The 24,607-nt window shown below is 44.1% G+C and overlaps 2 protein-coding genes across 3 annotated transcripts in view; one reads left to right on the forward strand and one right to left on the reverse strand.

Moving 5' to 3' along the window:
• The window catches only part of NFKB1 (nuclear factor kappa B subunit 1), a 112,822-nt gene extending 104,161 nt beyond the window's left edge, over positions 1–8,661 (forward strand). For both annotated transcript variants that reach the window (XM_033106509.1, XM_033106508.1), the window contains exons 20-24: positions 2,054–2,178; positions 3,538–3,604; positions 3,925–4,097; positions 5,136–5,316; positions 7,912–8,661. In XM_033106509.1, coding sequence (XP_032962400.1) covers positions 2,054–2,178; positions 3,538–3,604; positions 3,925–4,097; positions 5,136–5,316; positions 7,912–8,069 — 704 coding nt within the window. In that variant the 3' untranslated portion in view covers positions 8,070–8,661. The remainder of the gene's footprint in view (positions 1–2,053; positions 2,179–3,537; positions 3,605–3,924; positions 4,098–5,135; positions 5,317–7,911) is intronic.
• An 11,059-nt stretch (positions 8,662–19,720) lies between these two features.
• MANBA (mannosidase beta) overlaps positions 19,721–24,607 on the reverse strand; it is a 77,622-nt gene continuing 72,735 nt past the window's right edge. Inside the window, exons 15-17 of the mRNA XM_033106535.1 lie at positions 23,140–23,282; positions 21,970–22,227; positions 19,721–20,555 (exon numbers count right to left, since the gene is read on the reverse strand). Coding sequence (XP_032962426.1) covers positions 20,331–20,555; positions 21,970–22,227; positions 23,140–23,282 — 626 coding nt within the window. The 3' untranslated portion in view covers positions 19,721–20,330. The remainder of the gene's footprint in view (positions 20,556–21,969; positions 22,228–23,139; positions 23,283–24,607) is intronic.

Below are 24,607 nucleotides of genomic sequence, written 5' to 3' on the forward strand. Positions count from 1 at the left end.
GAAGGAAAAATTTATTGGTATAAGAAATAATGTAAAGACTTCCTTTTGTAAGAAAGGTCTCTTAGAAGTTGAAGTAATAGGAAAAAACAAATGGGGTGTGTATTGAGTACTATCATGTGTGAGGCACTAAAAATTACTAGCGTTTATTGTCTCCGTCCCAGGCACTGGGCTAAGGTACTTCAGTTGCAGTGTCTCATTTTATCTTAATCCACAAGAACCCTTTGATATAAGTTCCATTATTATTAATTCCCATCTTATAGCTGAGGAAACAGACTAGAGAGACCTGCATCCTAGTATCAGGGTCCCAGTAAGTGGCAGAGCTATGAATCCCACTGTGTTAGTCTGAACTTCCAGACTTTTTTCTCTCTACTGTGTTTGTCTCCCCTTTTTTTGGGCAAGGATCTGCAGGTGTTATTCCATTTAATCCTCTAGTCCCATGAAGTTTAGAAAAATTATTCCTGCTCATCCTTGAATCTCTATTGCTTTGTATATTTAGAACCTCAAACACTATTTGACAAACTTGGTATTTCAAACCTGCCTTGACATATCTGATTTACTTTAGAGGTTATTAATTTCTTTTAGAAAGTAAATGCTTCATAAATTAAGAAAACGGGTGGTGGGTAGCTCAGTTGGTTAGAGCACGGTGCTCATAACACTAAGGTTGCCAGTTCGATCCCTGCATGGGCCCCAGTGAGCTGCACCCTCCTTAAATGAAGAACGAAAACAGAGCAAGTTAAATACCTTCTTAAAAAAAAATTAAGTCCTAACATTGTATACCACATTGGCTCATTCATGTATCCTGATAAATCAATCAGACTTATTTTTAATTAATGACTATTTCTTAGAAGTTTTGGGACAGATTTTATGTAATCTTTCTAAGTATGATTTCTGAAAAACAAATGCATTAGTATGTTTGCCTTAAACTTGTAGACTAAACCAACTATTGTCAAATAAACAGTGATAATAGTGAAAAAAGAAAAAAAAAATTAAGTCCAGAAAGATATAGGAACGTTTTCTTTGGGTCACCACATTTTTCTGGCAAGTAAAATTATATCCCAAATAAACAACAGCCTTTTCTTTTCTCCTTTGTTAAGTTGAAGTTTCTCTTGAACAAGAGACTCTGATTGCGGTGTATATGATTAATTTGGGAAGTTAGTGGTTATAATTAAGGAATGGCTTCAGACAAAAAGCTGTAACTCTTTCAAAAATGCTTTCTCTTGAATTCTCAGTCTCCCATGAAAGGAGTAGCAAGTAGTAGTTTCTCCAGTAGATGACTGTGTTTCCCCCAAAATAAGACCTAACCAGAAAATAAGCCCTAGCATGATTTTTCAGGATGACATCCCCAGAACATAAGCCCTAATGTATCTTTTGGATCAAATCATAATATAAGACCCCGTCTTATTTTCGGGGAAACACAGTAAAGGGAGAAACTCAGATGAAAAACCTGGTCCTGAGCTCCATCATGAAGAAGGTCACTTAAGGAACAGACACATAGCTCGGCTCCTCCGATCCTCAGCCCTGCAAATTGTCCATCTATGTTTGTGCACTGTTTTCATGGTCAGGTGATAACTACTGGTTCGTACATTGGCCTAGGACTGGGAGAATGAAATAAGAAATAGCACCAAGATCCTTCTTTGACTCTCCTTAGGCACTGCCTGTTATCAAAGTTGGCACAAATCAAATGTCCTCCCAGCAAGCTGAAAACAAGTTTGTCTTCCCAAAAGGGGGAGCTGAACTTACCGCTCTGTCATCAGTCCTCAGATTGAAGATGCATCATTCAATTTAAAACTATCCTATAGAGTTAAAAGCAAGAGTCAGAGTAGTCCAAGTCATTTGTTTCGAATGTGTCCTTGGCTGTGTAGGGTATCTTCAGGCACTTTTACAGTCAAGGTAAATTAGAATTTAAAAGAAGGCCTCTAGCTATTGCAGTACATATGTTTTGCATATTTATAAGTAAACATGTTGTATATATGTATGATGTCAGATCCCTGCAGACAGTTGGAGGTTGACAAGATCTGGGTTTACCTAATGCTGTGTAAACTTGACGTTGCAGGAGCAGATCCCCTGGTGGAGAATTTTGAGCCTCTGTATGACCTGGATGACACTTGGGAAAAGGATGGGGAGGACGAAGGAGTCGTGCCTGGAACCACACCTCTAGATATGGCCACCAACTGGCAGGTGAGTGTGGCCCCGGTCTGTTTGATGGCTGCTCCTGGGAGAGCTAAAGGTTCAAGAGTAATAAAAACAGACGGTCTTCCTGGGTCTTTATTCCCCAAAGCACATGCCTTTCATTTTTTAAGAAAGTCTGCTTGTCAAGAGCTGTATTTATCTCAAAGAGCCTATCCATGAAAGATCTAGGTCAGCAGAGTTCTGAGTGTAAAAGTGTATGCCTAATCAGATCAGTGTTAAGTTGTAAGAGAGGGTTAGACCAGAGAAAACACAAAATTCACATTAAGAGTTATCCATTCGGAACTCACAGCAGAAATGTCCCCATCTCAATTTTTGAAATTGGGATGATGTTACAGTTTGCTTGAACTTTGGTGATTTCTGAACATAAAAGGAAACTGGAGATTTCAGTAATATAAACAGAGAAAACAGACTTAAAGCTTTCTTCAAAACTCCACTGACCTGCCATCTGAAGGTAAAAAGCAGTTACCACGCCTTTGGGACCCAGGATGAAGAGCCAGAGGAAGGAGGGTGGGCAGCTCACAGATTTCCAACACAACAGAATCGACTTTCTTGGGGCAAGCACTGCTCCACGTCCAAATACTACTGGTTGCCGCCTCGCTGCGTGTAGGCTGAGCTGAGTGACCCTGGCAGAGAGACGACACGGTTCTCTTTTTACCTTGAGCACCTAGCTTTCCCAGAAGCCTCACCACAGAATGCTGAAAGATAACCCGCTTCAGTGACCCATGCTGTCCTTCCCAGGGTCAGCCAGCAGCAAGGTTACTGCAGGAAACGCAGAAAGGTCTCCGTCGCTGTGGAATGTATGTGTTTGTTTAAACTTAAGACTTTTCTGGCCCCTCAGTTAGAATATAGATGGTGCTAGAAGGCTAACACCACACCTTGTGAGCATTTCTGTAGCTCAGTTTGAACTAGTTTATAAAACTCATTCTTGTAAGCCTTTTACTAGGGAAAAAGGGCAGCGAGGGGCACAGCTTTATAGCTCTGAGGAAGGTCAGCCCTCATCCAGCTCTCAGGGCGACATCACTGACCAGTGACTCTGACCAAGACGTAGCTGACTTGGCAGCCTGGACTGCCTTTGTCCCTCCGAAGAGCGGTGGCCCTTGCTCTCCGTGAGGGTGGGTTGTGTCCTCCAGCCCCTGTCAGACAGCTCCTGTGGAGCACAGCCTCCCAGCCCCAGAGGCCCAAAGGGTCCACGTCCCTGGGCAATGGTACCGACTCCTCTCTCCACTCCTCCATCTTCGCAGTACTACAACCTCCTAAGAAGGACATTCTGAGTTCTTTATTACAAAGAAACAGTTTCTCTGTGGTCCCTTTAATGTGCAGTTGTTCCCCATGTTTTTCTCCCAACAGGTATTTGACATACTAAATGGGAAACCATATGAGCCAGAGTTTACATCTGATGACTTACTGGCGCAAGGTGAGATGTGGTAAAACCAGGTTCTCTTAACTAGTGTTATCTCCACACTGTCTTTTGAAAAGGGTAGGGGAGAGCCGGCATTGTCCGGGGTGTTCTGTGTAATGCACAGTGGTTATTTTAGAATCAGGAGGTCCTGGAGAGGTGAAAGGGGACTATCCCCTGGTAATCTACTAAAATGCATACTGTTGGTTCTCAGCTGGGCCTCTGCACTCTCAGGTACAAGAGTTGAGTGCCTCCAGGAGGCGTTGGAGGCTGAGCAGGGTGGCGGGGATCAGCCTTCCAGAGTGTCTCTGGTCATGGTCCTTCTTCATTTCCTTCAGGAGACATGAAACAGCTGACTGAAGATGCAAAGTTGCAGCTTTACAAGTTGTTAGAATTTCCTGATCCGGACAAAAACTGGGCTACTCTAGCACAGAAATTAGGTCTGGGAATACTCAATAATGCCTTCCGTCTGAGTCCTGCTCCTTCTAAAACTCTCATGGACAACTATGAGGTAACACAGCAACTGGCTAACTACGTTTCTTTGACTTTGCTCTGTTAACATGACAGCTGGGCCCAACCTCCTTCCTTCTCCCTTAGCTCTGAGGAAGAAAATCAGTCATTACCCATGTCCTGGGAGGGTGGCCCAGGCCAGGATGGCAACCCCCCTTCCTAAGAAGGCTGTTTTCGACACCTTGAGATATTCCCTGTTTTCAAATACCTTGAAATTTTCTGCAAAACATGTTACTGACAGGGTCAGGATGGTCACAGAACTTGGATCTCCCTGAACAAACACAATAGACTCTAGTCAACATTTATCTCTTCCTTTCCCCAAGAACATGCCTTGATCACCTGTCAGGACGTAGAATCAGCTTTCTGCAAGGTGACTCCTAGTGGAGCCATTACCTGGTGATGCTTTAATTTCTAAAACTAAAAGACAGAAAAACATGGGGGGTTGGTCGGTTAGCTCAGTTGGTTAGAGCTCGGTACTAACAAAACCAAGGTTGCTGGTTCGATCCCTGCATGGGCCACTCTGAGCTGTGCCCTCCTTGAAAAAAAAACAAAAACAACAAAACAAAAAAACACTGAAAAACATGGGATGAAGTTAGTTTCTTTTGAAATTTTTATTGATAGCTCTTGTTTCTCAGTGGTTTTCAGAGCTTCAGCTTAAATGGTGATACTACATAAGCTTTGCTCTAGGTAGTTTCACTGCCTCAGCATCTCTCTCTGTCTCTCTCTCTCCCTCCCTCCCTCTCTCCCTCCTTCTCTCGTTCCCCCATCCCCCTTCCTCTCTCATACTGTGCTTACTATAAACTGCTTCTCTGTGATTTCCTGAGTGGTCTTTGAGCTGAAACAGGAAACTTGACTCAGAGACAGTGTATTTTCTTAGACGCTCTTCGCTCTGACCTTTCCAGGACCACCTGGCTCTTGCGGTTGCAGGAGGAAGCTTGGCAGAGGGAAGGGGTGTGGTGTAGCGTTTACAGCCTGCCTGGTTGTTCCTTACACAGGTTTTCACACAAGAATGTACTCTTTCTTCATTTCTTTCTTGCAGGTCTCTGGGGGAACAATAAGAGAGCTGGTGGAGGCCCTGAGTCAGATGGGCTACACTGAAGCGATCGAAGTGATCCAGGGGGCCTTCTGCACCTCCGGAACCGCAGCCCCCAGCCCAGGGAAGGCCACCTCTCAGACCCGCTCACTGCCTCTCTCACTTGCCTCCACAAGACAGCAAATAGGTAAAGAAAAAAAGAAAAAGCAGTTGAGATATTTTCCTGCTCCCCGGGCCACTGTGTTCAGTCTCTTGGGATATGGCGTGCCCCCCACCCCTGCCATTGTCTCCTGAGTGTACTGTCCCATGTGTCTGTCTTCTCCCTGCTGGGGTGGGGGCTCTCAAGTTCAACCTTCAGCCACTTCTGACACCTTCGTTCAGGTAAGGGACTGTCCCCAGCCACAGTCAGAGTGATACATGAGTTACTCAGATTCACAATAAATACTAAAAACAATACGATGTGGGGGGTTAGGGTAAATATTAAGTCTCTTATCTTTCAAATTTAAAAGAGAGAGATACAGAGAGAGAAAAACACACGGGAACCAGCGCTGGCACCCAGACTGTGGACGGACGCTGTGGTTTTCCCACCACACCCTCAGCGTCCTCCCCTCCAGGGCTTCTCCTTCCTCAGCCCCCTCCCCATGTTCGTAGCGCTGACCTTGTCTCCCACCGTCATTGGCTCCATGTGTCATTCACCTAAAACACGGAACGTGCTGGGCTTTCCACCAGCCCGACAATCCTCTGATTCCCTTTGTTCTTCTCCCCCTCTCTAAACAACCATTTCATGCTTTCTCTTTCTGAGCCCCAGCATCCCTTCCCCTGCACTGGTGGTTTCTCCGTCCTCCTGGGTCACTTAACAAGCATACTGTGGTTTCCCTCATCTTTCAAAATAAAACAAACAAAAACGAAAAACACTCCCTTTATCCCACTTCCCTTTTACCTACAGCCCAGTTCCTTTGTTCCCCTATCGAGCAGAGCTGCTCAGGAGAATCTTTTAGAGTTGTTCTTTCCACCTTCTCTCCTCTCCGTGACCCGTGCGGTTGGGGCCCATCCCTACCCCGCTCCCAGGCTGCTCTCACCCGACGACCAGGGCCTAGTCAGAGCTGCTCACCACCTTTCTCATCTTTCCCACCACACCCAGCACATACCACAGTTGACCACTCCAAACAGCGTCCCCTCTAGGCTTTTCACAGCACACTCACCTCGGTGCCTCCTGCACACTCCCCAGAGCCTGGTCCTAGGCCCTCCTTACTTGTCCTTACGGACACGGGCCTGTCAGGGCCCCACCTGAACTGGATTGGCCACATCAGTGAGTCAGAAGCACTGTTGTCCTCGAAGAGGTTAAGACAAAACCCCAAGACTGGCCCAGGAGGACTTCCTGGTCCTCCACACCGCACAGCCAGCCATCAGGTTTCTTCCTGTCTGCGACCACCACCCCCATCTAGTCCACCTGCATTGCCTCCTTTCCTGCCGCCACTCCTGCTCGGTCTCCCTGTTTCCTTTCAGTTCATTCTCCACACAAGAGGTAGTGTAATTCTTTTTAAAAATCAGTGAGATTCTGGTACTCCTGTTGTATACCCGCTGGTTCATTCATCCATTCAGCAAATCTTTACTGATGGCATCCTGTGTGCTTAGCACTGTTGGAGGCTTTGAAGATGGGGCAGTGAGCAGTAATGGCGAGGGCCCTTCTTTTTCCATTCTCTCTTTTGACCATGGCTTTCACCCGCCCTTCCGCCCACCCCACAAGTCCAGTCCAGTCTTAGCGTCTTGGAACCTTCTCTTCCCCTTCCCTGCAGAGATCCTCGCCTGGCTGGCTCCTTCTTGCCACTGATTCTGGCACAGTGTCACCGTGTCGGGGGGGCCCCTCCTAGAGGAGTCATAAGAGGTGTGCTCAGGTTAGAAAGAAATAATGTCACCACCCGGCAAATAACTCGCACGTCCTGTGTCAGGACCTGATGCTGCTTCCACACTAACAAAGAAATGGGTACTTACATCTTCAAAAGCGTTAAGCCCTTGATTTGTAGTTATTTTTAAAATACCTCACAGTCCCTAGCACCTAATAGAAACTCAATAAAGATTGATTGATTGAATAAATCAATCAATAACAAGACGATAGCCATGTCACTGCCATTAAAATCTTAACGTTAAAATTGGCATTTAATATATAAGAAGATAGCATTTTGATTCAGGTATATAAGACTTCTTTTCCCTTAGTCACTCTCTCTCTCTAGGAAATAATTCACGTTGTTCAGATACCTAAAGACACTTCTCAACAAGGAGATTTTGACCTAATTGTCCAGTATAGGCTCATTTTCATCAAAATCACCTCATTTTTGCTACCAGAATGTTTTTGAGGCAGTGTATAGTGCGTAATAGCATGTGAGGCCCAGAAAGATATCTTATTTTTAGTTCCGAATTCTGTCACCAATTTATTTTGCTTAGATTCAGCAATTTCCCCAGCTATAAAAATAGGTAATACAGTGATTGGAAAAAATACACCTGATTTCTAAGAAAATAAAGGTACATTTTGGGTCAAGAGAATTCAGAAAAGATTCTGACAAACATGAGGCTGGATTTGGGTGTCTTGACAGTCTTTATAGTGGTGCTTTCTGCCCCTCACCCCTGTGTACAGGGATGACACGCGGGTGGTACAAACGGGATGTGATGACATGTAGAAGCTGACGGGCAGAAGTAGCCCACATACCTTTTAGATCCAAACTTTGAGCCCCAACTGCAATGAAAGGCATATGCACCCCAGTGAATTCGTGCTTTCTCCCCTCAGACGAGCTCCAAGACGACAGCATCTGTGACAGCGGCGTGGAGACATCCTTCCGCAAACTCAGCTTTACAGAATCTCTGACTAGTGGCAGCTCATTGCTAACTCTTAACAAAATGCCCCACGATTACGGGCAGGAAGGACCTATAGAGGGCAAAATTTAGCCTCCTGGCCATTTCCAACCCCCTGGAAACCAAAGTTCTGAAATTCCACAACATTGTCCAACGAAGGTAAAATGCATCCAGAGGTACTCAGAAGAAAATCTGTCAACCTGGATCATTCTGCATTTAACTCAAGGCCTTAAACGTGGCTTCCTTGCTTGGCTCTTAAGTGGATTTCAGTTCAGCCCACTTACAGATAGTACCTGGCAGTCACAGCCTTTGGTGGGGCTGGTGCCTCATTGCGATGAGGTGGCTTGCTGAGCTTTACCAACTGCTTTCTGTTGTCATTGCTGCTGTCCCTCTGCTGCGTCATTAAAAGATGTGACTGTCTCCACCTGGTGTGCTTTCTGGCCATCCACAACACACTTGTGGATTCAGATTAAAAATTAAAAGAATTCTTAATATTTTATTAAGAATTGTTAAATGACATATTTTAAAATGAGACTCAGTGTATAATAAAAAAAAAGGCTTACTGCTTTTTCTAATATGGTTTTCTGTGTGATTTGAAAAAAGAACATGTACATGTCAATATTTAAACATGAATGCAATCAGCCCTGAAAATGCTATTTTCTCTTTTCTGCATTTTGCTATTGTAAATATGTTTTTTAGATCAAATACTTTAAAGGAAAAAAATGGATTTATAAATGCTATTTTTTATTTTACTTTTATAATAAAAGGAAAAGCAAATTGATGACCTTGTCTTGTTTAATCTATACAAATATTTTCCTAAGATGATTCCTTGTCATCACAGGGAATTCCACAGCCTGTTTATCACAATCACATTCCCCTTCAGAGTCAATTTTCTGATCCAGAAATAAACAAAAATTAGCAAAAGAAAATTGTTTGTACCTGAGATGAAAGCTTTGGGTTTGTCAAATCCTTGCTTGGCTCATTTCATTTTGGCTGCATCACCTCACCTCCCTCCATCTCATGCAAAACTCTTCCTCCTCAAGCCTCTGTGTTCTCAATGCCTCCGTGATGCATAAAGTATTGAAATGTCAGCATACCGGAGGGTCTTGGACAAGAAGCCTTCCAGCACGAAGCTCTGTGGAAATGCTCTTCACTCTGAGTTGGAAATAAGGAAGAGGAGAACTAAAACGTGTTTGAATGAGGTGCTGCGGTGGTCACTGTGATATGTAACCAAGATCCCTCTTTCACAAAGGACTTGTCAGTCCAGCCACTGGGGGCACACTTGGCAAATGGCCTCCAGCTGCAGAGAGCCACCTCACCCAGCTCACGCCTGTTTCCAGGATGGCTCCATGCAACACTGATTGATGTGGCATATAAAAGCGTGTCCAACCCAGGACAGCGCTGAAAGGCTGTTTGACCACCAGAGCTCCTGCAAGGTTGGCTGAGGTGTTGTTTGGTCTGCATCACAGCTTTACTCTCTGCCCGGTACTCTTTTTTCCCCTCCCTTCCACAGGTATGGATTCCAGGGCACTCCCAAATAAACATCCTGCACAAGGGTCTCCATCTCAAGAAAGGCTGCTCAGAGAATCCAATCTGCACAGGTGCTGGGAACTAATGCTGACCAATTTTGCACAACATATGAAGTCATTTAATCTTGAAAATAACCCAGTGAGGTATGTAGAATTGTCCTCAATTTACAGAGAAGGAAATTGAGGCTTCAAGCGTTCAAGTAGGCAACAGCTAAACTGCTTCTGAGTTTACACCCAGGTCTGTCTAGCAGCAGAGCTCATGGGTTGGAGAATTATCTTGGTAGGAGAAGAAGGTAGATTAAAATAATTGAGTCCAAAAGTAGACCTCAAAACATGTAGGAACTTAGTATATGACAAAGTAAATTTTCAATTCAATGAGGAAAAGATGGTTAATCAGTAGGTGGTCCAACTTGTTAAACACCTGGGGAAAAAAATCAATCTGAACTCCTATGTCCCTCCTTTCATCAAAATAATTTTCAAATGTATCGAAAGTTAAACCATGAAAATACTAGAAATACTGGAAATTATGGATGAATAACCTTGAAATAGGGAAGGCCTTTGTAAGCAAGACTTTATTCTATGGTGTAAAATAATTTGACCACGACAAGGCCTCTTTTCTGACCCAATGCTGACACTCCTCCCACTGAGGGGAGGGGCCTACCTTCCTTCCCTGTGAATCTGGGTGGACCTGTGACAAGAACGGAAGCACTACTGAGTGACTTTCAAGGTTAGGTCAAAAAATACAATACAGTTTCTACCCAGTCCCCCCAGTTACACCCTCTTAGAACCCAGTTACCATGCTCTGAGGAAGCCAAATGGCCAACATGGAGAGGCCACATGTAGGTGTTCAGCCAACAGCCTTCACTGAGGTCACAGCTGCTGCCAGCATCAACCGGAGAGTGCAGTCGGAAGATGATTCCAGCCACCAGCCTGAGTCGCAGCTGACCAGCCTTCAAGCTACCTCAGCTGACGCTGCCCAAGTAGAGACAGGCCGAGTCCTATGCCAATGGCAGATCGTAAGTAAATTAAGTTACGGCTGATATTTTAAGGCCTAGGTGCGCAGTGGATTGGTACCATTCTCCAGGTCTCTAAACTGACTGTTCCCATACCAGAAGGTCATTTTAAAGAGAAGCCGAGCGCAGGAGGAACAACCTAGCAACTTACGCTGAGACTGAAAGTAACATTGCCCTTCTTTACTAAGAAGCCCCATTTCTCTTCTGTTCCACAAATTTCCTCTTTCTCCTCCCAGATCACAGTGCTGGCCTGAGCCTCTGTGTAATGCTCTCCCAAAAAGGCTACCAACGCTGGCCGTGTCTCTGAGGAAGGAGTGTGTGTTTCATAATGCACCAGCAGATGGGGATCAATACCAGAAGAAATGCCAGAATTCAAGGGGAAAGCTACAATGGACCTGAAATAAACCTTCCCAGATAGCTTGTCTCTCAGCAGAAAGCCATTTAAAAATAGCTTCCTCAGAACTTTCCTCACCTTTTGATGTTTCTATACTCTGCAGGCATAATCTAGACTTTTCCAGGATCAGCGGTCTTTCATTTTTGGCAGAAGGAAGCCTGCTACTGCTCACTTACCCACCTGAGTCCCCTGCGGTAGTCATATGTGGCATGGACGTTCCCCGCCATAACCAGACTGAGGCCCCACAACTGGGACCTTCAGCATCTTAGGAGAAAGGGAGGGAAGGAGCCTGGTGGATTTGAGTGTTTATTACATGCCACCCCTTCTGCACTAACAATTTCTAATAATATTCTCAAGATATGCCTTATCAGGTACATATTTAACCACAATTTTCCAATGAGGACACATAATCTGAATATTAACTAACTTACCTATATTCAAATCCAGATCTATCTGATCCCACAGCTTGTTCTTTAATGATGTGTGAAGTCCTTTGAAGAAAAGATGCTGTATTTAAAAGAGAAAAAAAATCCATATAAATCTGCACAAAGATGATGGGGTTATAATGTACCCCAACCAAAGTGCAAAATGAACCCAGAATATCACTAAAAGGATATGTTGCTTAAATGTTAACATCACTTGATTTTTTCCCCACTAATAACAGGCTGAGGTGCTCAAATACGAATTTTTCATGGATCGGAGATCACTGGTTACATCTTTCTCCTTATTTTGTGCTTTTGGGGGGAATTTTCTTTTTGATCTGTGCTTCCCCTGGTAATGGTCTTGGGGAGGCACAGGCATCAACAGAAGATGAAACTGAAATTCTGCTTGTTTTCTAAAGGATCACAGAACTTGGAGGTGGACAATGTCTTAAAGATCAACTAAGTAAATCATCCAAGTTACCGTACTTTTTAAACACCCATGATGTGAAAGCATATCCTCCTACAGTCCTGCTGCTTTGTTTACACCAAGGAGCCTGAGAGACTACAAGTTCCTGTCCACTGGTTTTCTAGGTTCATTGGTAGGCTTCAGGGTTGAGAGAAATACTGAGGAGGGGCTTTGAATTAAATGGACGTCATTCTCCATTGTTATGGCTTCCATTATATCTATAACAGCAGCCTGCTTCCATTACTCCGGACAAGTGACTATTAGGTTGATGCAAAAGTAATTGCGGGTTAAAAGGTTAAAAATAATTGCAAAAACCGCAGTTACTTTTGCACCAACCTAATAGTTGTACAAATTGTTCAACCTCCTTAGAATGAGAGGGAGAAAGCGGCTGAGATAGAGTCTCTCACTTCCATCAACTAGCTTTCCCATGTTGATATCTCTTTCCTAAATGAGTATTTCATTGAAATACCACAACCCTCAAAGAACAAAGATAGGTACTCAATGAAAATTTCTTCAGTGTCTGTTAATGCCATTCACTACAGTGAGTGGCCATCATTCATCTCATATTACTTGCCCAAAAACCCTGTGAAGTAAGAATTTTGTCCCTATTTCAGAGATGAGGAAACTGAGGCACACAGAAAACATTTAACCTCAGGATCTGCTGACTCTGGTAACATGTTTTAATAAACCACACTTGTAATAGGGAACAAGGTGGGTAGGGTGTCTGTCTTCACTTTGTCACAAAGGGATCCAGGCCAACAGTCAGTCTTCCTCCAACCTTTAGCTCCCAAGCTCTTGCTGGGGATGATGGTCCCAATCAGCTGGAAGGGCAAAAGAGCATAGAGAAGGACAGGTAGGAGTGTTGAATGAGTCCTCTCACATTGCACTGGAGAAAAACTTCAGTCCCATGGGAGCATTAAGAGCAGGGAGGCTATAGGGGTGACCTACTTTTGTTCCTGATGTTAGGAGGGGGTTGGATTTTGGTGAAGAGGTTCCAGTCTTTGACACAAATCACAAGTTCTTACCTGGCTGATGGAGGCTGAACGTGAAGGTTCTTTCTAGTTCCAACTTGTATGCACTCATTCACTCACTCTGAGAGTCACCTGCAATCATGAGAAATGGCCATTGTCAAAAGCAAAGGACAAAGTCACATTGTCTCTTAAGGAAATCCTCAGAGCAGAGATGGTCAAGGGTATTAGGTCAGATAGGATGGGGCAGAGTCATAGCAGCAAAGTCTTGCCCTCGCAACAAGGATTCCTGCTCTCCCGCCTCCGAGAGACCGCGGGCGTGTTGATATCAAGGTGAAGGGTCTGCCAGGTTAAAAGGTTAGAATCCCTTAGAATCCCGCCCAAAGGAGAGGGGGCAAGCAAGTGCGTCTTTCTTGTGATCTGCGGAGAACTGGTAGACCTTGATTCCCAATTCTCAGATGAATGGGAAAGGAACAGAAGTTGGTTCTTGGGAAAATAATATTCTCTTCAGACCAGAAGAATAGCAGATGAAACAAATTCTACAAACCTCTTCTCCCAGGAAGCACAGTTGGTGCTGAAGATGGTGAGATGGAACCTGGAGACAAACGATGGATGGGCGTGTGTCAGGTCAGAACCAGTTAGGAGTTGATGCTGGATATCAGACAACCAGGTTGCTAGGTCTATTCTCCTCTGGCAAAAAGAAAGAGCTTTTCATTTCAAAACTGTTTTACCGTTCCCCTACCCTTTCCTAGGGCAAGAGTCCACAGCTTATCTTTGCTGGAAAAATTTAAATGAGAAATTTCATGCCGTGGATTTTTTTTCTTTTGCAGAACACCTGTTTATCACTTTGTCCAAATGTTCCTTTTTGCTTCTAAAATAAATTTTCTTTTGTAATTTTGAAAAAAAAATCTGTTTTGGAAAAACAAAATCTTTAAACATGAATGTTTTCATTTACAAAATACTTTCAAATATTCTCATAACAATCTGAGAGGTAATCGGAGGAGGTTAACTCCCGCCATTTTCTACACAATGACAAAGATGCCGATGTTCCAGAGGTCGCTGGTCTAGTGTGAAGAGTGCGGGCTGGACTCAGCCTTCGGTGCTCACCCTGAGCCCCTGGGCCTCGCTCTGCAGCTGGTCACAGAGTGCATGGCTGCTCCGGAGGGGGCAGGGGACGGTCACACAGACATGTCCAGGACAGGGACAGTGCAGCAGGACCAGCGCAGGCTCTGAAGGCTGGCACAGCAGCTACAAGTCTGCGTCCCATCAACAAATGCGCTCGGCGGGTGGTTGGAGGCGGGGTTGGCAATGCACGTGGCACTGGGCACTCTTCCCTGCAAACGTCAACCCAGGGAGCAGCCATGAGAGTCGTGCTGGTTTTCCTCTTCCCACCCTTCCCCTTCTGGCCCTACTCTCCTCCTCTAGCTTTGAGGTTCTCAGCAGCTTTTTTCTTCATACTCTGCCTGGTTCTGCCATTTCCTCATGTCACTCCCTTTCCCCCAAGTGATTCAAGCCAGGGCCTCCCACCTGCTCCCCAAGTGTCCATGCAGAGCCTTGCTCTCAGTGGCCGACCTGAGCAGAGGCCAGAGGACCAGAAATCACTGTCCTGGGAAGACCCCCCAGCAGCTCCTGGGGTAGGTCCCCACACAGAAGCAGAGCCCACCCACAGAACCACTCCTGTCTCCTTCCTATGTCTCACCCCTGCCCCTCTCCTGTCACTGCCTGGGACCACAGCATGGTGGTAACGCTACCTCCCTCCGGGTGGGGACGGATGTGCTCAGGAAGTACTTGAAGGCTCGTGGAGAAGTGGGGACCTCAGCCTGATGTCAAAGCAGTCCTGCTGTCTTCTCCTTCCCAGTGCTGATCTGGGAAGGTCACAGCCACCATTTGGCCCTGAATGCCTTTCTACTTCACCAAAGCACATCTTGAAAGATAATCAGCATATGTACACAACATATGGGCTAGGGACTATTTCAGTCTGAAAGGCATAGACTCCAGGTTTAAAGCTTCAGGAAAGAATGTGTGGGGAGCGAGTCATCCACACTGCCCCATGCCTACCCCCTTAGAGAGAAAGGCCCTCTTGGGCCAGGGAAGACGCCTCCATCACTCCCTCCTTTCTTCAAATCATGCCTTGACTCAGTCTCAGCCATTTGCTCTCTGTGCCTGTGCCTTTGAAGAGCTCATCTGACTTCTCCCCCATCAATCTATTCCAGAGGCTTTGCGCCAAGTTTTCATAGAGCCATAGTAATTAAATGAGGATTCAAAATTATTCATATGCTACCCTTTCATCAAGGTAGCAACAGTGGAAGGAAATGAAGTAAACAAAAGGCAACGAGCAGAAAATGTTGCTGTGCAGGTCTGACCCTTGTGAGCAGCGGGCTGCGCCGTGTGTCTGTCAGCTCTGGAGCCTGAGGTGGGGGCATCAGAGCTCCAGGAGCAGAGCTGCTCCCCTCCTCCCTCCCTCCCCCCTTCTTCTCTCCTCCTCCTCTCTTTCTTGTTCTCTCTCCCTTTCTCTTCCTCCCTTTCTCTTTCTTCCTTTCTTCCTTTCTTCCTCTCTCCCTCTCTCCCTCTCTCCCTCTCTCTCTCTCTCTCTCTCTCTCTCTCCCTCTCTCTCCCCCCCTTTCTCCTCCATTCCTCCCTTTCTTTTTCTTTCAAGAAAGACTCTCGCATTCCAGCGCACTGACACCCAGCTCTCTGAAGCCCAGAGAAACGGTGGAGAGGGAGATGGAGGCCCTGCAATCTCTTCCTCAGACTCTCGTCCCAGCATTATTCTGCGGAAGCTCCTGGAACCAGTGCCCACTCCCTTCCACCTGCCAGCAGCCTCATTTCCTGTGCACAAGAGGCCTCTGCTGGAAGAAGCAGAACTTTGCACAATCACTCAAGAGCTGGCATGCTCTTTGCTACTCAACTTTTTGCTTCAATAAAATTGGAAAGAGGCTTACAAGGAAAGGGATCTGGAAACTTCGGCTGTCTACCTGACTTTTTCTCCTTCAACTCGAGTTGGCAAGGCAAATGCGCGACGCCTCGGCCTGATCGTTCCCGCCACAGCCCACCTTATCCTGTGAGGACTAATAAGCATAAGCCAGCATTTACTATTCATTTACCTGTCCTAGGCCTTGTACATCTTTTATCTTATTTAATCCTCACAACGCTATTAGATAGTAATGACGATTAACCCCATCTTGAGGAAACTGAAGCTTAGAGGTTGAGTGATTGGTCCAAGTTCAGTACATGTTGGAGCCAAACTTGCATCTTGGAGGTTCACTATCAAAGCACGAGCCTGTGGCCACTGCACTACATAAGTACACACACACACACACACACACACACACGATTTGGATCTTTGACAAGGTAAAATCTAGTTCATTGTATTTGCAAGGTTGACGAGGTAAAAATCTTTTAGTTCAAGTAGCAACAGTGTGGAAAGGGAAGTATGCCAATCACCCACCTGTGCTGGGTTCCCGTGATAAAAGAGCAGCGTCCTCCGTCAGACTCCTGAAGTCGGGCCTCCAACGCCTTCCTCCCTGGAGACACCCCTGCAGCATCCAAGTGCAGGGAACTGGATGGCCAGCAGCAGAGGCTTCATCCTCAGGTCTCTTTCTCATCAGGCAGGAAAACCTGCCACCAATATCCCACATTAAGTTTCCACTTATGCTTCATTTGCCAGAATTTGGTCACATGCCTACGCCTAGACCAATAACTGGCAAAGGAGAATAGAATTAATAGAACCAATTTTGACTCAGTCCCTGGGGCAGGACGCCTAACCAGCTCTGTTAACAGAGAAAAGGGGAATATGGCTGTAGGATGGCCAGGCAATCTTGTCTGCTCCAACTACTGGGAATATGTGAATTGTCTCCCAGGACCCAGTACATTGTACAAAAGCCATAATACGTAACAATCACAGAATAAGAAAAGAGGGTTATTCCCATGTGCATTATGAGGCAGGATGAGTACTAGCTCTCCACCAGAAATTTCAACGATCCTGACATCCATTTCCCAGGAATTCTAGGTCACGTGGTGTTACTGTCATCCTTTGTACTTACACACTGCAGAGCATAATGTGGCAGAGGTTGGAGCACAACAAATCCTGGTAAAGCCCGAGACGAGACCTAAGGAGTTAAGCTGCATTACTGTCGCCAATGTTTCTTCCATGGCAGGATTCATTAACCCATGTCTACAGAGATAAAGAGAGGTAATTATAAAATATGACACAGTGATGCAACACCCTCACTTCTGCAAAGCCCATCCACTGGCCCCTATTCAAGGACTTCAAGTTGTCTTCACGGATTACCACCCTCTGTTCATCGACCGCAAGCTCAGAGCCCAGCCTAGCTGACTAGCTGACTCGTGTTTTTCCTTCCTTATGTATTAATTACACCGAACGTCTTTTAGGACTCCTTTCTCAACTGAAAAAAGTTTTCACTTATTTTTTTATCATAAACTTTCAAAAAGAACTTTTCCAAAGTGTTGAACAAGATGGTCTTATCTAACATTGTTCCTCCATCACTGTCACATTACCCTTACAGGACTTGTCACCAGCTGAAATGGCCTTGTTAACTTGCTTATTGTCCATCTCCCTCTACAGTAGACAGTCCATGAGAACAGAGACTCATCTGCCTTTTTTCATTGCAATACCCCCAGTGACAAGGAGAGTGCCTGCTCAGAGTGGCCCTCAAAAACTGCTTGGTAAATGAATGAATAAATTCTTAAGTTAAACAGTCGTTAGAGTCAGACTATAAATGTGTCTGAACACTGGTTTTGTTTGTGATTTAGGATTTTGTACAACTTCATCTGGTTCATACCCTCTGATTAAGTCAATTAGAAAACAAGAACTCCCCCCAACTTGGAAATTTACTGAATACCTTTTCTGCATAACCCTTCTCATTTTATGCACTTACTGAATTGATAAGATTGCATTCACAGTCAAGGTAGATTCTGGGAAGATGTTGAAATGTTTTCGATTTCCCGCACGCACAATGCTTACTTGTTTTTCTCCCTAAATCTTACCAAGTTGGGGAATAAGTTTCATATCTGAGAGCCAGAAGTAGCCCAAGAGAATATTCTTTCTGTTACTTTAGGAACGCTTTGGAAACATATCTTTACTACTCTGGCACTCTAGTTCACTTTCATTCCAACAGAGGACAAAACCTTCCTATTTATTTTCCAAGTGACTTCCCATGGTTTGAACACCTCTTGCAGTGAAAAGTCAAGTGAGAGAAAAAATAAGAGTTCTAGTGAATGTGAATGAGAAAATTACCATTTTTATTGTTTTCTTCGTTCTAAAATGGGAAGATGTAATACTGTCAACTGACCTCTCTTCATCTCACTCTCTGTGGAATGTGCTTTGTAATCAGGACAGAAAGGGACCTGGTACCGGTCTTTCCATTCTTTCTGTTAACGTTTGCCTAACTACTAATAGAAAAGCCTTCTCAGAAATCCAAAGCCAAGAGTAAGTACATCAGACTCGACTCCAATAAATGCAGCAAAATAAGTCTAATAAAATGTTACAAATGACTGACTGCAGCACCACACATGAACTGTGGGAGAATGTTCTGGATGTTAGTATTCTCTTACAGAAATAATGTGTATACAGCACATCTCTCTCCTTTTATAAGTTGTCATCAGCATATATTTATGTCCATTCATTATTTCTCCCTTTTATATCTATTCTTTTCTGATATCTTTTTCCCCTCTTAAAAATTTTTCAAAAAACATTGCCTTTATTTGCCTCATTTTTACTATTGTTTCATGTACTAATTGGGTGATAATGATTATGATGTTAAAAAAAATATAACCAACATTTACTCAACCTTTATTTTGTTCCAGACTCTTTTTGTTTAGTCCTCACAACCACCTTTGAAAGTCAGAGATTATTGTCTCCATTTTACAGATAAGAAAACTAAAGCCCAGAAGGTCAAGTGGTTGCCTAAGGTTACAGAGCCAATAAATCTCAGAACTTGGATTCTGATCCAAGTCAGTGTAGCTGAAAACCTTGCCATCTCCAGGGCAAGGACACACCCCGGGATGGTGCTTCCATGTACACAGCCATACTAAGTGCCAGCACTGCGCTGAGCCCTTCAGCTAAATGTTTTATTTATTCTTCAAAATCAACTTACAAGGTAAGCGTAATTATTCCCATTTTACCACAAGGAAACTGAACATAGAAGTTCAATGACCTGATCAAGGTTACAGAGCTCAAGAGGCAGAACTGGGATGTAAATTCTGACCCTACAATTTCAAAGCCCACCTCACAGGGCACCTGGCGTAGAATGTTCTCTACTTTTAAGGAGAAGAGTATCCTCCTGTCCCCCAGCAACAGTCTGATAAAACAGGATTTTCAACAGTGACAAGAAAATGATATATTTATCAAGTAAGAGTCTTCTGAGTTACATCCCTAAGTCCCAGACCCTCATAAGGCGCATACACACACACAGAGACACACATACACACACACACACACACACACACACACACACACACACACACACACACACAGAAATAATACATAAAATGAGGAAACTCTTTGATACTTAGAGACTCTTAGAAGAAGAGGCCTGGATTGTCTTATTTCTTTTCTTTTTAGTCATTGAACCATGCCTAAAATGTCTCAGTTTTAAAACCAAAACAATCATCTAATAAGTCTTGATTTTAAAGCCAAACTCTCACTGCTGGTCAATTCTGTAACAAATTTCATGATTCTTCCCAGAGAAAACCCCTCAAATATCTTAGTCTAGATTCTTCAGGCTCTCCCAGTGTATCAAGTAGACTATAAACTTGGCAAGAGCTAAATGGAAATGAATGCCAAGCACAGTATTGGGCACAAGGGAATGTTTATGAAATGATTAAATAAGCCACAGATGAAATATCAAGTTGTCAATGCAATTTGTACAAATTTTTAATTTTTGATATGATTTCAAACTTACAGAAAGTTGCAAAAGCAGTACCAAAAAAAAAAAAAAAACCCACACACCTTTATCCAGATTGGTACTTATTAACATTTTGCCCCATTCCGTTTATTATCAATGTAATTTTATAAACATGATAATACATAACAAAATAATGTTATAACTTCTTACATAATCAATATAAGCAAAATGATTTTAACCCCAAGATAAAGGGAATGCCACTTTGCTTTCAGGGTCCATAAGTCTAAATCTTATTCCTTTGAATTGGAAAGCTCATTTGATTGAGCCAAATCAGAAGCCCCATGGTCATGTTCCTACCTGTGTGGGCTACCTGTGTGGGCTTCCTTTTCTGGGTAGGGAGAGGCGGTTGGGTTATATAACTGGTTCATGTGGTGCTAAAGCTGTGAGGCTGAAAGCACAGTCCTGGCACAGATTGCAGAACACCTGGGCACAGGCGTGTTGGAGGACATCCCCTGAGTAAGCAGCCTTCCCTGAAAAAATGCTGTACACACTCCTCATGGAGTGATGAATCAGATGTGAGGCCGCAAGCAGCCACATCTCCAGCTTCTTCAGCTTGTCTCTGGTTGTCTTCAGCTCCACCCGCTGCCTTAGAAATGCTTTATTCCAGGGGCCACTGAAAGTATAACCTAGATTCCCTCAGTAAATATCAGTCAGAGAAGTCACACGAAAAGATTGCTCCAATTCACTCATGCTGGTGGGCTTCCACGGGTAAAAGAATATAGTCCGCGTCTTCTCAGTCATGAGGAAACCATTGTCACTGAATCTCCCTGGGACGTTCCCTACGTCCAACCAAACAAAGGGAGCGACAGCTGAGGTTTCCAGATCAAAAACAAATGTGTCCTCTTGCTGAGAGATGATGGCCTGAAAGAAAAAGATGAAAGAAATGAAGCATGAGGGAAGAGCTCTCTGTTCTACATAACAATGCCTGTCAGAATGTTTATGTGGGCCTAACAAGGAATGCATTTCCTACAACACTGGTTCTGCAACTGCCCAAGTCATATATTCCATAGACTGTGTCAGATACTAAAAAATACACGGAAATTTTCTTATGGCTGTGGGAAATTACCGAATTGTAATCTCAAACCAACGATAGAAATACATAGTCTCCTGCTATTAAAGAGAATATTTCAGAAGAAGCCCAAAGCTTTATATCTTTTATAGTTTTTCTCAGGATAGCATCAAGAGAGGAAACTTTTTGCAGAACTGCGGGCCATCTAATGACTTTCTCAGGATATACGAGTATCTGGGGCCAGCTGAGGAGCATAACCACGGTACACACCTTGTAGTTCTCTGAAAAGATCCAGCAGTCTAGACAGCAGCCTGCCAGGCATTTACAAAGGCTCTAGCATTAGAACTTTCTCTCTTTCACCACATACCACAAAGTCACAGTATGAGCACTTTTGACACGTGTGAACCCCACACAATATCAGCAAAGGAGAGTGTAGTTTAAATCTTGGCATTAATTAGCTGAGCAGCACATGCCCAGAGTGAGGCCGAGCTGTACACTAAGGGTGGGGGGTTGTAAGCCTCTCAGTGCGAGTATGAACTGAGTGTGGCCCTGTCGTTAAAGCTCTGCGTTTGTCGTGAAACATGGCTCCTCAACATGCACACATGCCATACCATAGGTCTAACTTTACACAGTATGTGTGACATAAAGAATTTCAAAGGGAAATTTTTACTATGTATAATTTTAGCCTTACACACTTGTATAATCGCCATTCCAAGTTCTGAGTTATAAACAAGGAAACCTACTTTGGTAGAAGCAGAAAAGAAACTTAAGTGTATTAGGCAGCTGTCAGAGGGTCAGAGATTGAGGCTAGCTGTCACATTCCCAAACCAGTCGCCAGCTGTTCTGCTGAAGACCCTAAAGCAGTCCCAGGCACACAGTTTACACGGCTGGCCCCGCCGGCCCTCAAGGCTGCCAGGGAGGCCTCAGTTACTGCTGCGCCAAGGCCAGAAGGGACTCTGCCACCTGGAACCTAGTGGCGGGGCGTCAGTGACGATGACTGTGTTGACTCTCCCTCCACTGCACCAGCCCCACAAGGGAGGGGTGAGGGGACAGCCGGGGTAGCAGGAACCAAAAAATTTGACAAACGCTGAACTAGAAATAAACCTCATTTGGTCATTGCTTGCAGTGGGCAGGGGCCAAAATTCCCCGGGCCTTGAGTAAACTCAATTCCAAGGAGAAACTTTGCAAAAAGCAAGATGCCATGTGCCTGCCCAGAAGCAGGACAGTTCCACAAGGCCACCGTGACCCCAGCCGACTGGAACGTACAGTGATATGTGCCTTTTGAAGCCCTACGGCCTCCTTCAGTGAGGACAGGAAGTGATAGTTGGCTGAGCTCAACAGTTTGCTGTCGGTTGACAGGGAAAAGGAAACCACACAGCTTTGCCGAGTACAATTCCCACATCTCCTCAGCAGTTCAGGCACCCGCTCCTGATACAGGAGAACGGCCTCCCCAGCTTTCATCACCAAATGCTTCGTGGCACGAGAGCACAAAGGCTCCAGGGAATGCCATGTGTGGACTCTCACCTGCCAAGAAACAAGACAAAAGAACAACAAACATTCTTGGTCACTATTTTTTTATTTTTTTTGAGAGAGAGAGAGAGAGAGAGAGAGAGAGAGAGAGAGAGAGAGAGAGAATAATAGTAATAATACTTGATGAACGTCAGAATAGCAGGACTGATTAAGAGACTATAAAACCTAGGCTTAACCTCAGCCCCAGCAAGTACTAGTTATGTAAAAAAGCAAGTTACTCAACTTCTCAAAGTCTCCATTTCTTCATATGTAACATGAGAATAATAATAGCACTATCTTCACAGGCTGTTGTGAGAACTAAATAAAATAAGCTATGGATGACACAGTACCTGATGCACTGTAATTATTCCGTAAACACAATCCATTCTCAATGTCTTCCAAACTGCAGCCGCCCAAGACTACTTTGAGTTTCTATCCTCCCCTAGCATCGTTTTCAATACAATTTTGTTTTTCTACATAAACATTCTGAATAATTTTACTGATTTCCACTTTAACATATGACTTTAAACAATTTTTTTAAATTAAGTTTAGGCTATTTCCAGCTTTTTATGATATAAATAACCTTACATTTAAGTGACACTTTACAGTTTATAATTTGTTTTCATTGAATTCTTTTATTTACTACCCATAGAAATCCTTTAAGAAGATTGGCTGGTATCATTTTACAGATGAGGAAACTGAATCACCGAGACCCTAGGCTTAAGGTCACAGAATAAACAGCCGAGATTTACCCTGAATACCGGTATTCTGACTCCAAGGACAGCCCATGTTCTGCTACAGGCACTAGAAACATTCTGATACAAATTAATTTCTCTTTTCTTTTTCCCAAAATAAGTAGAACCAAATAACTAAAGAAATCGTCTAAAATCCTATCATAAGCGAGAAAAAAAAATCCAAGCAACTTACAGTGAGAGTCACGTTACAGTCCGAGCGAAGGTCTGACACCCCGTAGATGAAAAACACACTTTGATTCTCAAAACCCACAGGCAACAGCGGAGCGAAGAAATGCCGAGCAAAGTAATGAAGCATTTTCCACTTTCCTCCATACTCTAAAAACAGTCAGGAAAGTTAGGAGATGGGCAGCGCCAAGCCGTCAGTCATCACCCACATGGCCCAGTCGTGTATGATTTGTCAGGATTCGAGGGGCTGAATGTGGGCGGGATCCCACGTTTGGTAAGGGCTCTGGGACACCACCTCCTGATATCCCCACATCTGGGTGAGGCAGGCATTAACATCCCACTTTTCAAATGAGGAAGCAAAGGCGTAAGCGTTAAGTCAAACATGCCACAGGTAGTAGTTTGGGCCCAGACCTGACTCCCAGCTAGCACTTTCTCACATGAAATTCTGTTCCCAAGAGCTCAAGGCACCAATATTTCTTTTCACTATGTATACATGAAGAAAGAAATCAGTAGCACTGGCAGTGAACACCTGTTACAAATAAATATTCATTCGTAAGAGTGAATATTTTCCCATAGGCACAAATCCTCCGAGGGAAACAAAACAACCACTATCACTAAAATGGTTGGCAAGTTCAGGCCGGAGAACATCCACCCGGATGACAATGACAGTTCCTCAAATACAATGAGAAGTGGTCGAGAACCTGTAGAATTCTGTGCCCTGTTGGCATTATCTAGTATGCCAAACCCACAAACTATAAAAATATTTCAGCATGACTATTTCAGAGAGGAAAGCGTTCCCCACAAAGCAAATGCATTGCCAAACAACTTCCAAGCAAGAGAGACACTGATTGCAGAACTCACAGTGCAAGCTACTGAGATGGAGACGTGGTTTTTGAAGTTCAGATAGAACTAATTTCTTCAGGTTTTTCAGAATTTCAACTCTCAGCATTTCAATTCCAACTCTTAGAATTTCCCCTTAAAAAGAACAACCACAAGGGGAGAGGGGTGGGAGAGGCCTTTCCTCTTCGATCTATAAAATGAACTAGAACTTGTATTTGGAAAGTTTTCTCATAAATAGAAGGTGGCTCAGACCTGATGTAACTTACACAGTCTCACTGTGATATCTGTTACAGGAGAAAGTCTTCAGATGTGTGGGTCCAGAGATCAAGGCCACAAACGGAATACGCAAGAGAACAGCAACTGAAGCAGAAGGTCTCACTGACACACACCCTAGTGATCTGTCTGTCACACTCTAATCAGTGACAGAGTCTAGATCCCAACCAACATAACACACGCTGCATCACAGGCTGAAATGCTATGTGATTTCTAGCTTTGCCATTAGCTCTGTAACTGTTTGAGTTTACGAGCCAAGTAAACTGCCCCGTGGATTTTTGCATTTGCAAAATTATAGCTATAAATGAGACTATTTTAAAAAAACAAGTATATAAGAATCTACAGATTCCACGTAGCTATTG

The sequence above is a fragment of the Rhinolophus ferrumequinum genome, chromosome 5 (assembly GCF_004115265.2).
Source record: "Rhinolophus ferrumequinum isolate MPI-CBG mRhiFer1 chromosome 5, mRhiFer1_v1.p, whole genome shotgun sequence".
Taxonomy (NCBI): Eukaryota; Metazoa; Chordata; class Mammalia; order Chiroptera; family Rhinolophidae; genus Rhinolophus; species Rhinolophus ferrumequinum.